Here is a 13,039-nt window from a genome sequence, read left to right as displayed (position 1 = left end):
TTTATGGTATTATTTAAATTTTTCAATATAATTTCTAAGAAAAAAACATATAAAACATCATAATAAAATTCAATAATATTTCAAAAAAATATAATATAATATTATCTTAAATTTAGTCTTAATCGATTTAGAAACTGATTTTTAGTATATTTATTGACTAATAATATATTGTGCTTAAAGATTAATTTTAACTGGTAATTTTTATAGTTTTTATTTTTGTCAAAGAAAAAACTTCCCTGTTGAGTTTAATTTCACACGCTCCGATTGTATTAAAAAAAAAAAAAAAAACCACGCGGTTCGATGTTTAGATGTTCGCTTGAATCGATCAATCAAATAACAAAACAGAGTTCCCCCCATCAATCGTCTCAACTTCAACGGCGTCGCTGGAGATCTGCGAAACCTAACTCGCACAGATCAGGAGGAAAGAAGTTCAGATTAGCACGATCATGGATTATACAGCGCGTAGGAGTGGAGGAGGCCTCCTTGAAGGGCTTTACAGAGTAATTATGCGCCGGAATTCCGTTTACGTCACCTTCATTATCGCCGGCGCTTTCGCTGGAGAGCGGGTAAGGATCATAAATCATCTCTTTATTGTGCACTGGATTCATCTTTTTGGTTCCTTGAGTTACCTGCTTGCTGAGGGATAGAGAGAAGTGAGAAGAAAAATACAATTTCAGTGGGCAATAGACCGTATTACTTTGTCAATTGGTTTATCTGGATTTGCGAGATTCGGATGTAGGAACCATTTCTAATTGTCGAAATGTTGAATTCTGAAATTAACTGGCTTACTAATGTTATCTTCGTTTTGTTAATTCGAACCGATAATCTCCATTGCTGAAAAGGAGAGGAAAAAAACAGAGCAATTTCTTGGACGTTTTGGACAGAAGTTGCTTTCTGGAAGGAATTCGGTTTTTGATTTTGCGGCTGTGAAGAAATCTATGGACTTGAAAGTTTAATATGGAACCTTGAAGATCTAATGATATGCTTGTTTATTTTCATGTAAATTCGTTCCGGCCAAATGATCTCTGTAGAGTTTTAGCGTGTTTTCTTTTGGATTATGCAATTGGCTTGCCTAACCTCCCGATACTAGGAGAATTCTTTCATTTGTTCTTCTTAAAGCTCGTTAAATCTGAGGGGTGAAGTATTTCATCATTTTGGGGTATGAAAATTTTGTCAACCGTTTTCACATTCATTCTTCTGTACCATTTGCTGGAACATGCATTCCATTGCTTGCTACAAAATTATTTGGCGTTCCTTAGGTTTATTTTTTAAAATTATTTTGGTTTTCTGGGTTGTGTAAGACTATGAACATCGGTATTAGCTTCTTACTAGTTTTGGCTTTCCTGTTGTAGGCTGTGGATTATGGAGTTCACAAGCTCTGGGAATACAACAATGTTGGGGTATGACATAACTATCCTTTGGTTTATTTTTCTTTAATTTGAATAGTCTTTGCAATTGTCAGGGAACTGAAGTCGAAAATCACTACCTCATTTATCATATCACATTAAACTTTAAGTTTGCTTTCTGAATGGGACCAATTTGTGAACCTTTTTTTTGTTTATTATGCTTATTTTTACTGAGAGTGGAATAAAATGGTCAAAATTTTGTGTCAATTTTTTGTTTTTGTACATTCTATATGCAATATATGAACCAAAACTATAAAGATTACAATTTCATTGATGTTTTCAAAATGTTGAAACAAGAATGAGAAACCAATTAACAGGAAATTGGATATGCTTTGAAAAAGTTAGAAATGAGAAATGGGAAACATTCTAAATATAAATGTTTTTTCAACTAGATCAATAAGAACAATGTACATAGTTAAGGGCTTAAGGGAATGAGTTTAACTATGGTGCCTTGATATACTACGAAGTATTTGGCAACTACATGTAGTAGAGTTAAGTGGTTTTCTTGCGAGAATAAATGTTCATGAGATGATTGTCTTGTGGAAATAGTCGAGGTTCATGCAAGCTAGTGTGAACCTTCACCGATACTAAAAGGTCTGTCCATCAGTTTAAGTATTGTTTCCTCTCCACCCAGTTCAACTTACCCCTCTCGAGTTATTGGAGATGTTTATTGGCATACATGAGTTCTGCAAAGTAGTTGCCAAATTTCTGAGATAGAACTTCAATCTGGAAACTTATTACTATAAGCAATGTTTGTGGCCGAGTATTAGCTTTGAATTTTGATTGTTTACCCCTTTTGCTGCAGAAACGCTACGACGACATTTCGGTTTTGGGGCAAAGACAATCAGAAGAATGATAGTTGCCTCGATGATTTGGTTCTCATCATTTCATTGTTTATAACTACAGTCATCTGATTAATTTTTTTGAAATAAGTTTTAGATGTCGGATTGTGGGCACCTTATATATTGACTCTTGAGCTTGGTGGTCTCTTTCGATGTCGTTTCTCATTATTCATGTTCATCTATGGAATTACCAATCAAATGTTCCTCTTTTATCAGGCTATATTATTACATAGCAAATCAAGTGGGTCTAGACTTATAAAAGCACCGTTTAAAATTGTATGATTATAAGGATATCTCGATATGGAGTTGGATTATCGGACTTGGTGGTGGCTCCTCTTACTAGTAAAGGGAATTGGACGGGGTGATATTGGTGCTACTGGTTACGCTCTTGTTATCATCGACAAGTATGCTTTTTTTGCCTTATTTTTTTTTTTCGAGGGATTGTCTTCTTTAACCCAGGTATTGTTCAACTCATACCTTCACCTAAGAGGTTAAAGTTTCTAATTTTTTCACCCTCACGAATGGTTAATAATTATTAAAAAAAAATGATTAATTGAGCTAAATGTACTTGCGAAAATGTATAGATAATTACATTCATAAAATATTATTTACCTCGGTTTAAGTTTAGACAAAGAAAATTAAACATTTAAATACTAATTATTTATAAAGATTAAAATGGAAAAAATAATTAAAAGATAAGTTTTAACCAAAATATGGTATTTCTTTTTTTGGGCATCCGGGACCATCCCTGTCGTCTCTTCCGTATTGATTTCCCCAGCAGAGATTCCACTGAAGAACTGTGGATTTGAGGTCGCATATTTCTGTCTCTATTCCCTCTGACCTCCTCCATTGACGCTCAAGCTCGCTTGCGCCGGCCATCTTCAGCCACCAATTCCGTCGCACAATCGCCGCCTGCTACTGGTCTGATTTCTCACAACCTTTCTCTCCGCTTCTTCTTTTTCTAATTTCCTCTTCCTCTTCGTATTTCTAGTTTAATCACACGAAACCTTCTCTCCTTTGCACTTGATGGATGTTATTTTAATTCATTTTTTATGGAATCGACATTTCCCTTTACAGTTTCGAAGGCGATAAATCAGCTTCATTGGATTGAAATGAAGTTCCAAAGCCTTTGTTCTACAAGAAGTTCCAGTCTCTGTGCGTTTCTCGGAGTTTCGAGCTCTTCTAATTATGGAGCTATGAAGCTTGGAATCATTAGAGCGACGACTTCATTATCTTTCAGTAATCCGGCATTGGCCTTCTTGAGATATTCGCATGTATTGTGCTTTATTGTAACTCGTAAAAAATTTAGCTCTCGTTTTGATTCTGGGCAGGATCCTCAAGAATGACTGTTTGCGCGGTTAGTTTCCGCCCTTGTATTGATATTCACAAGGTATTTTATCTCTTGTTTGGCTACATTCCTCAACTTCCACAGATTTATTATGTTAAATGACTTTTTGAATCGTGCAACTAGTGGGATTCAATTACGCAATTTACAATTTCAACACCTTATTTAAGTACCGAATATAATAATCAATACGGCTTCTAATTCCTCGGTTAAAGTTGGAAAATATTGTGTTTCCTCTGATCTTAATCTGATTTTCATGTTTGAGATATGATTTTGTAAGGGGAAAGTGAAACAAATTGTTGGATCGACTCTCCGAGATTCAGAGCAGGAGGGATCAACTCTTCTCACCAATTTTGAGTCAGATAAATCAGCTGCAGAGTATGCAAACTTGTATAAACAAGATGGGCTTACAGGTGGTCATGCCATCATGCTTGGAGCAGATCCTTTGAGCATAGCTGCGGCCATCGAAGCATTGCATGCCTATCCTGGTCTGTTCTTTTTTTTTCCCCTTGTTAAGTTCAACAGTAACATTCTATGGCGCTTAAATTCCCTGTTTATCTCAATAGGTTGGTTCGATTTTGTTGGTGTTATTATCTCCTCTTTGCTAGTCATTCTTGGTTTTATTTAATTATAGTGTCATGTTGGATGCTGCATCTACTTGTGGATATCTTTAGATGTATTTTACCTGGCATCCAAGTGAACATTAGTATTTGTTTGTGGTCTATTTAATTTTCGGTAATTTCCCTGATTTCTTATAGTCTTGACAGTTTTTTAGGATACTCCTGTGCACATAGACTCTATGGTCAAAGATTTTAAAAACTTTCAGAATGTTCCTCTGCTTAATCTAATGCTATAAATGATGAAACATATAGGTGGCTTACAAGTTGGGGGTGGGATAAATTCAGAAAATGCTTCTCGTTATATCGAAGAAGGAGCTAGCCATGTCATTGTTACTTCAGTAAGTTGTTTCCTTTTACCTATTTATGATATCGCTTAATGAATTAGCCATATTGGAGGCAATGTAACACGATTCTGAAATCCTGCAACACTGAACCTCGTTGAGTTGTTGTAGTAGTAGAATATAGAAGATAATTAAGATGTCATTAGAAAAGATAATTGGTCTGAAGTTAAATGTTTTGGAACTTCCCATTTAATATGTTGTATGTTTCTTGGTTCTATCACAGTATGTGTTCAATAATGGACAAATGGATCTTACAAGGCTTAAAGATCTTGTTCGTATTGTTGGGAAGCAAAGGCTTGTGCTGGATCTTAGTTGTAGGAAAAAGGTATTTCTTTTTATTCTATTGTTGCTGAGTTTGGAAGCTGTCATGACTGGTTAACATCTTAGTTATGGTTAGCCCTTTAAGCATATTATCTATCATGGATTCAATCTGACAAGTCACCCGAAGTCATCATCTGCGCTCAAACAAACAAACATCTTACAAAAATAATTTTGTAACTTGTGGACTGAACGAACTTTAAAGCACTTCTTGCTATATTTTTTACTCAACATTGTCCTTTTCAATTTGGGGCTTTGCCTACATTTGTTTAGGCTCCTGTATTGATTATCATTTAGTTTCGATTTAGGAAGGTAAATACGCAATCGTGACTGATAGATGGCAGAAGTTCAGCGATGTATTTCTCGATGAGGAAGTACTGGCTTTTCTGGCTGACTATGCAGATGAGTTTTTGGTCCATGGTGTCGATGTCGAAGGGAAAAAGTATGTCATAAATGCTGCTATTATCTTGGTGTGGTTGTAATAATTTATATATCCTAACATCTATTGTTTGATGAATATAGACTTGGCATTGATGAAGAGCTAGTGACATTGCTTGGCAAGTATTCATTGGTTCGTCTACTCCCTCACATTGCCTTCAAATTTCTTTCCTTTTTTGCGTGTCTGCTCGAAGGACAAGAGATCGATAATGATATGCTAATATCACCATTCTTTCTTCTTGAGTACATTCAAACTTCCTGCTCTTATGCTGCTGCAAAACACTGATCTTACTTTTGAAAAATGGCAGATTCCTGTCACATATGCAGGTGGGGTCACAACAATGGCCGACTTAGAAAGGATAAAAGATGCGGGCAAGGGGCGTGTGGATGTTACCGTGGGAAGTGCTTTAGATATTTTTGGGGGAAATATGGCATACAAGGATGTTGTTGCATGGCATGCCAAGCAAAAGGTACCAACAGTTTAGTACCCTCCTGTTGTTTGCTGCATAATTTTGTTTACTGCTCCTAACTCTTACTTAGGGAGTGCTTTTTTAGACACAACCCAGAAGACCGAGTGCCTTGGACATTCTTTATTCACCCAAAGATCTTAACGTTTCAAAGTTCCTCATTAATCTAATGTTCTATGTTATTCATGTCTGAGATCAGGTTACGACTGTTTTTTTTTTTTTTTTCTTCTTTTCAACGTTGGGTCCTATCCAGGGGATTACGATGAAAAAGTCAAGTGAACTCTAAGAGAGGATAAATCATAGCTACAAAAAAGGGGGTTCAAGACTAAGTAATTGATATTCTTAAAAGTCCATGTCCTGTCTGGATAACGTTAAGCCATAGGATGTTCTTGTCCTTTTTGGGAGGGTGTCCAATCATAGTGATGGAACAAAGGGTCCAAATGTCGTTTGGTGGAGCCATAGACCATCCAAAAGTCTCCTAAAATGATAACCCAGATTGTTCTTGCAAAAGGGCAATTACTGAAGTGGTGGGAATCAGTCATAGATGCTGATCTGCACTTATAACAGTAGCTAGGAGCGTGATAAATGGACGATGAACTTGTTATTAGAAATCATGAACTTTCACTGATATTGTCCACTTTGAGCATAATCTCTCCTGACTTTATTTTTTATTTCACCAAAAGGCCTCGTACTAATAGAGATGTATTCCTTACCTATAAACTTATGATCAACCCCTTCATTAGTTGACGTTGGACTCATCTTCAAACAACTCTCAGCATACCTCCCTTTGAAGCATTCCATGTGTGCTTAACCAAGAACATCCGAGTTCCCACATAAAAATCCTAGACTTTCTTAGGGTATTTGTGTTTCCAATTGGAGCAATGAAGCTCTTGTTTCCCATGAATCTGGTTACGGGTATGAATAGGAATGAATGTTTGTGCTTGGATATGCAAGAATCAAAATTTAATTATGAAATTTAGTGGGGGAAATTAGTTGATTAATTGAGTTGATCGACCATTTTGATAATGAAAAATGGCACTTCATATCCCTCGTGCCCATTATGGAAGGAGCTAATAAGCATCAAGCCACCATATTTTTCAATAATTATACTCATGAAACAAGTTTTATTATGCTAATATGACTCATTAATCTTCTCTTACCCTCTAATCTTATCTTTTACAATTTTACTTCTGCAAATTAATCCATTTTAGATGCACAAATTTTTAAATATAGTTTAATTAGTTTAGATATTGTATTAGCAAAAGCTTTCAAGGATTTTTGTTTTTAAAAAATATAATAATTATTTTTAATAATAAACTAGAAAAAAAAAAAAAAAAGGATAATGTCGAAGCCGTAGATTTTATGTTACTTTTCCCAACCCACCTTTTCTGTTATTATTCTTTTACTTTAATGTTTAATGGACCAAATATTTCTTCACTAATCTTTTTAATTAAACATAATCATTCACTTTTTACGCCTACGATAATATTATGTTTCTTATTCCATTTTTTTTTTTAAAAAAAGATTGAGCGGGTCGAACACATTTAAAATTACAAAACCAAACCGTGAGTTGGGTGGATAACTGTAATTCAAGTTTATCCTTATCCGTATCTGTATCTACTTTGTCTTGTTATGTATGGTCTTTCTAGTTTGAAGGAAAAAAAAAAAATAAAAAAAATAAAAAAAATATGTGGCAAAAACTCTAGTGTTTTCTCATTATGTTTAAAGTGTGTCATAAACTTTGTTTGTATATATGTTAAACTAAAAAAGAAAAAAGAAAAAGGAAGGAGTTAGCTAGCAAGCAACTTCACTTTCCGGTATGCTTTGAAGAGCGGGCTTCCATCTCTGTTCCTCATCTTCCTCCAATTCTGTGCAACTAATTTCCCCACTTCCACTTTTTATCTTACAGATCATTTCATCTCCCGAGATCCCCCCTCTTTCCACCATCTCCTGCAGCTCCTTCTTCGTCATAACCAACTTTATTCTAACCACCCGCCCCGTCCCCCCGCCGTTCTCGCCGCCCCCATCACCGCCGCTTTCTTCCTTCTCCGAATCCGCGAACCGAACCGTCTTCTTCGGCTTTTTCTCCGCCGCCTCGGCGGGGATCAGAAAGTAGAGGTGCCCGGCGAGGAGCTTGGCTGTTGGGTGGAGATGCTGGGAAACTGGAACGGCGTCGGAGATTTGGTGGCCGGAGAAATCGGAGAGGACTTGGAAGACTCTAGTTGGGGATTTGTATTCGAGGATCTTGCCGTCGGTCTTCATGATTCTGATGGGTTTTTGGTCGACGAACAAACAGTTGGAATTGCCCATTGTTTTGGTTAAGAATGGGATAATGGGAATTTCTTGTCTCTGCAACTGAACAGAGCGTAGTAGTGCGATTCATTTAGGATTGCCTATTTAAAGATCCTAGCTTCACTTTTTGCCCAAATTCCTTTCCTTTATTACACAAATGCCCTTCCCCCCATTTTCCCTCTCCCTCCTCACCTTTCCATTCGTTTTTAATTTCAAATATTCAAATTTAGTATTTATGATTTTAGACGGTAATAAAAGATATTTGAATAAACTAAATCCACAGTCAAATAAGAATTAAAGTTAAATAAGAAAGAAGTTGGTGACCATACAACAAGGGAGCCGACGATCGAAGCCCCAGTGAACGACGACCGTAACTATAACAGTCTTAAGGTAGCAAAATTTTTTGTAGGGTAAATTCGTGGCTCAATCATCAAAACTTTATAGTTACGCGTATTTTACTTGAAACGACTAATGACTAGTGTTAAAATAATAACATGACCATGTACGAAGAATATAAATGAACGTTAGAGCGAAGTGCAATTCTCGAGAATTGCACTCAAAATCATGGCTTAAGAGCAATAATTATGATGCTTGGTCTAATGGGTTGGTTTAGTAGAAAAGGAAAGTGGTTGAAATGGGAAACCCATGTAACTTCTTCCTATATAACTTTTAATTTAAAGTAAGTATTAAATATTTTTCCACACATTTACATCAATTTTTAATTTGAGCAATAATTACAAACGGGTATATAATAAAATGTCTTAAAATACATTAATAAAATATAATTTATCGCTAAAGATCTATAGATTAAAATTAATTTTTTTTTTGGTAGGGTGTTAATTAATAGAAGACTGTATTAGCATCTGAATTTATTTGCGATACATGAATTGAATTATTAGAGTGTGAAAATAGTGAAACGTGTGAATAAATTGACTAAAATAAATAAATAAATAAATAAAAAGAGGAGAGAGAAAGAGAGAGAGAGAGTGAGTGGGGAATGGGAGAAGAGATCAGAGGAAGAAAGCGGGCCCGGCCCATCAAATCAAACACCCAATCTCAGTGGTTGACCACTTCCGCGCGTTGACTCTATTTTGACCTAAATAATTATTTATTAAATTTAAAATTTATTTCTTTTATGATTCCAAATCAAACTCATTTAAAAATGCTGTTGTAATCTTTCATAGGTCTGATGGCACTTTTGTAATTATGACCAATCTACTATGTCAATCTCGTATGGATATTATATCACTTTTTTAATAAATTTGATAAGGCAGTAAATTAACGGCACTCTTTTTTTTATATCTAAATTAGATCTAGAAATTCAAAATTTATGATCTTTGAATCAAACTGACCCAGTGTATCTTTGGTCAGGAGATAGCTTGGGGAGAGTTGGAAGCCTAAAACCGAAATTTATAATGTTGGATTAAACTACAACTAAGCTTGTTCCAATCGAGAGATGACTCTGATGAGCTCGAAACCCGAACTCAAGCATCAATTGAAGGGTTAAAAAAATTCAAAGTTTATCTGGTTTTATTTTTTTATTTTTTTATTGGTTTATTATTATTATTATTATTATTATTTTACATTAGATCCAACCGAAAAATTGACACGTATTAGAATATAAATTTAAATAATATAAAATATTTTTTGGAGACTCAAAATATCTAGGTTTCTTATGGTGGGAAACATTAAAATATCGTTGCAAAAACTTTATTATTATTATTATTTAAATTATTAAATGTGTTATATAACATGAACAAAAAAATATCTTGCCGTCCTTGATATAATAAGCTCAATCCAAACCGACTTTTCTTTTCCTTTTCTTACAAATGTTCGAGTGGCACTGGCACTGCCTCTTGCCTACGTTATTATTCTCTCAAAAAAAAAATTTAATTTTTTTAAATAATACCTTTAAATTAATATTTTTAAAAAATTTAAAATACATCCTTAATTTTAATTTTAGAGGGTAATAGTTAATATTTTGTTTCAAAAATACCTTAAACTTTTAAAAGTTTTACTGATACCCATCAATATTTTTTAAAATTTTAAAAACGACTTTAAATTTGTTGTAAAAAAGTTTTAAAATATGTATACGAATAAAATTGTTCTTATCTTAAAAAATGTTCGTAAACTTTTAATAGTAACATTAATACTCTTGAATGTTTAGATTTTTTTTAATTTAAAAATAATCTACAAGGACTCTTAATTATGTATTTATGGTAATAATTTGTTTTATATATTTTTTTTATAAGAATTTAAGTGTTAAAAGATATATTTAAAAATTTATAAACAAATGTGTAAAAGTTTGGAGAAGAGTGAAAAGCAAACCAATTTCCATTATTCCTTTATCATTTGTTTTTCCTCATCAATAAAATAAATAAATAAATATTATATTATTTTAGTTGTTAAATTTTAAAAATAATTTATACTAGTTTTAAATGTTACATTTTATTAAGTTATAAGTTTATATTTTTATTATTTTAAATTTAATTTGTATTTAATTCTAGATTTTAAAGTTTTAGCACGCTAATACTCACTTCTTAGTAATTAATTAAAGAATTAATTAAGTATAATCAAATAATTAATGGTTATTTTTTCATATTAAATATTTCCTTCATATTTTTTAAAACCAATTAACTGATGTCAATAAAAGTTCAAGGTAAAATTGAAAAATCATGAAATTTAAAAAATTAATGTAAATATAAATAAAAATCATAAAGTTTAATTGAAGATCGAAAATTTGCGATTTAGGTAATTCAGGGAAACATATCCTAAGCCCTAACAGAGACGGGTTTTGGAGAAGCGTGGGAATCACTGCAAATATTGTTGATGAAACGCCGGAAGCTGATCGGATTCTGATCGGAGACAGATTTCTCAGTTTCCCCATTTTCGTGGAGATCGAATTTGTGATGAAGAAGCTCCCACCCATCCTGAGAAAGCTTCAAACCCCTAAACCAGCTCCGCCGCCGCCATTGCCCGACGCGATTTTGCCTCCTTCTCCTGGAACCCTTCTCGCTCCTCTTCCTAATTTCGCTCTCTCCGCTCCCCACCATTACGCGCAACTCCTCCATTTCCTGAAGACCCACCTCACGCTTCCCTTCACCCCGAACAATCTCCTCCATTTCCTCAAATCCAAGCTTCATTTTCATCCTAAATTCACCCACTACGACTTCCATATATTCAATTGGGCTTCATCCATTGATTCCTTCCGCCATGATCACTCTACCTTCGCCTGGATGTCCAGAACTCTTGCGGCCACGGATCGTTTCGCTGAGCTCAAGTCGCTTCTTCTGTTCTTAGCTTCCTCTCCTTGCCCCTGCTCTGATGGTATTTTCTCTTGCCCTCAAACGGAATCCATTTTTCAATTTGCCATTACTGCCTATTGTAGAGCTGCGAAATTTGATGAGGCTGTTTTTGCTTTTGATTCCATGAAAAAATTGATTGATGGGAAGCCTAGTGTTGTGATCTATAATATTTTGATTAATGGGTTTGTGAAATCTGGTAGATTTAACAAGGCTTTGGGGTTTTATGATAGGATGCTTAGTGATCGGGTTAAGCCTGATTTGTACACTTTTAACATTTTGATTAGTGGGTATTGTCGCAATTCACAATTTGCACTGGCTTTAGAGTTATTTAAGGAGATGAGGGAAAAGGGTTGTTGCCCAAATGTGGTGAGTTTCAATACTCTGATTAAAGGGTTCTTCAGGGAGAGAAAGTTTGATGATGGGATTGCAATGGCTTATGAAATGATTGAACTGGGATGCAAATTCTCAAGTGTTACTTGTGAAATTGTAATGGATGGGCTGTGTAGAGAAGGCAGGGTTCATGAAGCATGTGAAATTTTGATCGATTTTTCGAGGAAGCGAGTTTTGCCGAAGGATTATGATTACTTTGGAGTTATTGAGAAGCTTTGTGGGAAAGGGAATGCAGGGAAAGCCATGGAAGTTGTGGAGGAGCTATGGAGGGAAGGAAGTGTTCCAAGCTTCATTGCTTCCACCACTTTGATTGATGGACTGAGGAAAGAAGGAAGAGTGAATGATGCAATGAATGTAACAGAGAGGATCCTTAAAGAAGCAATGGTTCCTGATAGTGTGACTTTGAACTCTCTTCTCCAAGAGCTTTGCAATGTGAGGAAAACAGTGGAAGCTAATAGGTTGAGGTTATTGGCTTCAAGCAAGGGATTTGAACCAGATAGCAAAACGTACTACACTTTGATTTCTGGTTACACCATGGAAGGTAACAAGGTGGAAGGGCAAAGGGTTGTGGATGAGATGTTGGATAAGGAGCTTATACCAGATATTGCAACGTATAATAGATTAATGGATCGGTTGTCGAATGCGTATGAGAAAAGATCTTTACTGTCACGATATCCATCAAGTTCTAAGCTCGTAACGTCAACGTAATGACGAAACAAGCAGAGCTCAGACAATTGCTTCTCAAGTGCTATGTATGATTGCAGATAACACAGGTGATATGCCAAGCATGGACCATTCATGTTTATACAATCTGCACTGATCTATGCTTGAGCTTGACATCTCCATTATGCAAAACTTGGATTTAGAATGCTTCTGTGGATGGATTTGAGGTGGAATTTATGGTGGGCGTTTATGGCTCATTACGTATCGTCATCAGTCTCCCAGTTTTAAAACGTGTTTGTTAAGGAGAGATTTTCACATCCTTACAAGGATTGCTTTGTTCTCCCCTTCAACCGATATGCAATCTCACAATCCACCCCTCAGCGTCCTCGTTGTTGGTAAACTGCCCAGTGTCTGGCTCCAATACCATTTGTAACAGCTCAAGTCCACCGCTAGCAGATATTGCCCCGCCTTGGCCCATTAGGTACTGTCGTCAGTCTTACGGTTTTCCTCTTCAAGCAACGTGGGATCTGCATAGGTGAAGATTCAAGAAAGCAGAGTTTTTTGTTCTTGGTGTATGGAGACTCTCACACGTTGATGCTGTCTGGGAACGGA

The 13,039-nt window shown here is 35.3% G+C and overlaps 3 protein-coding genes across 4 annotated transcripts; all 3 read left to right on the top strand.

Moving 5' to 3' along the window:
* The first annotated feature begins 292 nt into the window (after window positions 1–292).
* On the top strand, window positions 293–2,485 carry LOC111432985 (cytochrome b-c1 complex subunit 9-like). The gene is made up of 3 exons (XM_023069830.1): window positions 293–566; window positions 1,353–1,400; window positions 2,212–2,485. Exons 1-3 carry the CDS (start codon window positions 447–449, stop codon window positions 2,260–2,262), a joined length of 219 nt encoding a protein of 72 aa, XP_022925598.1. The 5' UTR covers window positions 293–446; the 3' UTR covers window positions 2,263–2,485.
* A 503-nt stretch (window positions 2,486–2,988) lies between these two features.
* Window positions 2,989–8,042, top strand: LOC111433295 (1-(5-phosphoribosyl)-5-[(5-phosphoribosylamino)methylideneamino] imidazole-4-carboxamide isomerase, chloroplastic). Of its 2 annotated transcripts, none has more exons than XM_023070295.1 (10): window positions 2,989–3,169; window positions 3,326–3,487; window positions 3,580–3,638; window positions 3,874–4,081; window positions 4,466–4,551; window positions 4,778–4,879; window positions 5,181–5,314; window positions 5,395–5,443; window positions 5,619–5,780; window positions 7,687–8,042. In XM_023070295.1, the coding sequence occupies exons 2-10, from the start codon at window positions 3,361–3,363 to the stop codon at window positions 7,891–7,893; spliced, it is 1,134 nt and encodes a 377-aa protein (XP_022926063.1). In that variant the 5' UTR covers window positions 2,989–3,169; window positions 3,326–3,360; the 3' UTR covers window positions 7,894–8,042. The 2 variants fall into 2 exon arrangements, with proteins under 2 accessions (XP_022926063.1, XP_022926064.1); XM_023070296.1 differs by lacking the exon at window positions 7,687–8,042 and adding an exon at window positions 6,020–6,388 and having other exon boundaries at window positions 2,991–3,169.
* A 2,787-nt stretch (window positions 8,043–10,829) lies between these two features.
* On the top strand, window positions 10,830–12,671 carry LOC111433093 (pentatricopeptide repeat-containing protein At2g36240). Its single transcript, XM_023070020.1, has one exon. The coding sequence runs from the start codon at window positions 10,979–10,981 to the stop codon at window positions 12,470–12,472; it is 1,494 nt and encodes a 497-aa protein (XP_022925788.1). The 5' UTR covers window positions 10,830–10,978; the 3' UTR covers window positions 12,473–12,671.
* The last annotated feature ends 368 nt before the right edge of the window (window positions 12,672–13,039 follow it).

The sequence above is a fragment of the Cucurbita moschata genome, unplaced genomic scaffold, assembly GCF_002738365.1.
Source record: "Cucurbita moschata cultivar Rifu unplaced genomic scaffold, Cmos_1.0 Cmo_Scf00041, whole genome shotgun sequence".
Classification (NCBI taxonomy): Eukaryota; Viridiplantae; Streptophyta; class Magnoliopsida; order Cucurbitales; family Cucurbitaceae; genus Cucurbita; species Cucurbita moschata.
This window is presented reverse-complemented; position numbering and strand designations above follow the sequence as displayed.

What these genes read in the sequence shown, in the direction of transcription:
- LOC111432985 (XM_023069830.1), top strand. Translation starts at nt 447, where the DNA reads ATGGATTATACAGCGCGTAGGAGTGGAGGAGGCCTCCTTGAAGGGCTT. An exon ending in GCGCTTTCGCTGGAGAGCGG is followed by an intron (nt 567 to 1,352) that starts GTAAGGATCATA and finishes TTCCTGTTGTAG; the next exon opens with GCTGTGGATTATGGAGTTCA. An exon ending in GGGAATACAACAATGTTGGG is followed by an intron (nt 1,401 to 2,211) that starts GTATGACATAAC and finishes CTTTTGCTGCAG; the next exon opens with AAACGCTACGACGACATTTC.
- LOC111433295 (XM_023070295.1), top strand. Translation starts at nt 3,361, where the DNA reads ATGAAGTTCCAAAGCCTTTGTTCTACAAGAAGTTCCAGTCTCTGTGCG. An exon ending in GCCATGTCATTGTTACTTCA is followed by an intron (nt 4,552 to 4,777) that starts GTAAGTTGTTTC and finishes GTTCTATCACAG; the next exon opens with TATGTGTTCAATAATGGACA. An exon ending in TGCTTGGCAAGTATTCATTG is followed by an intron (nt 5,444 to 5,618) that starts GTTCGTCTACTC and finishes GAAAAATGGCAG; the next exon opens with ATTCCTGTCACATATGCAGG.
- LOC111433093 (XM_023070020.1), top strand. Translation starts at nt 10,979, where the DNA reads ATGAAGAAGCTCCCACCCATCCTGAGAAAGCTTCAAACCCCTAAACCA.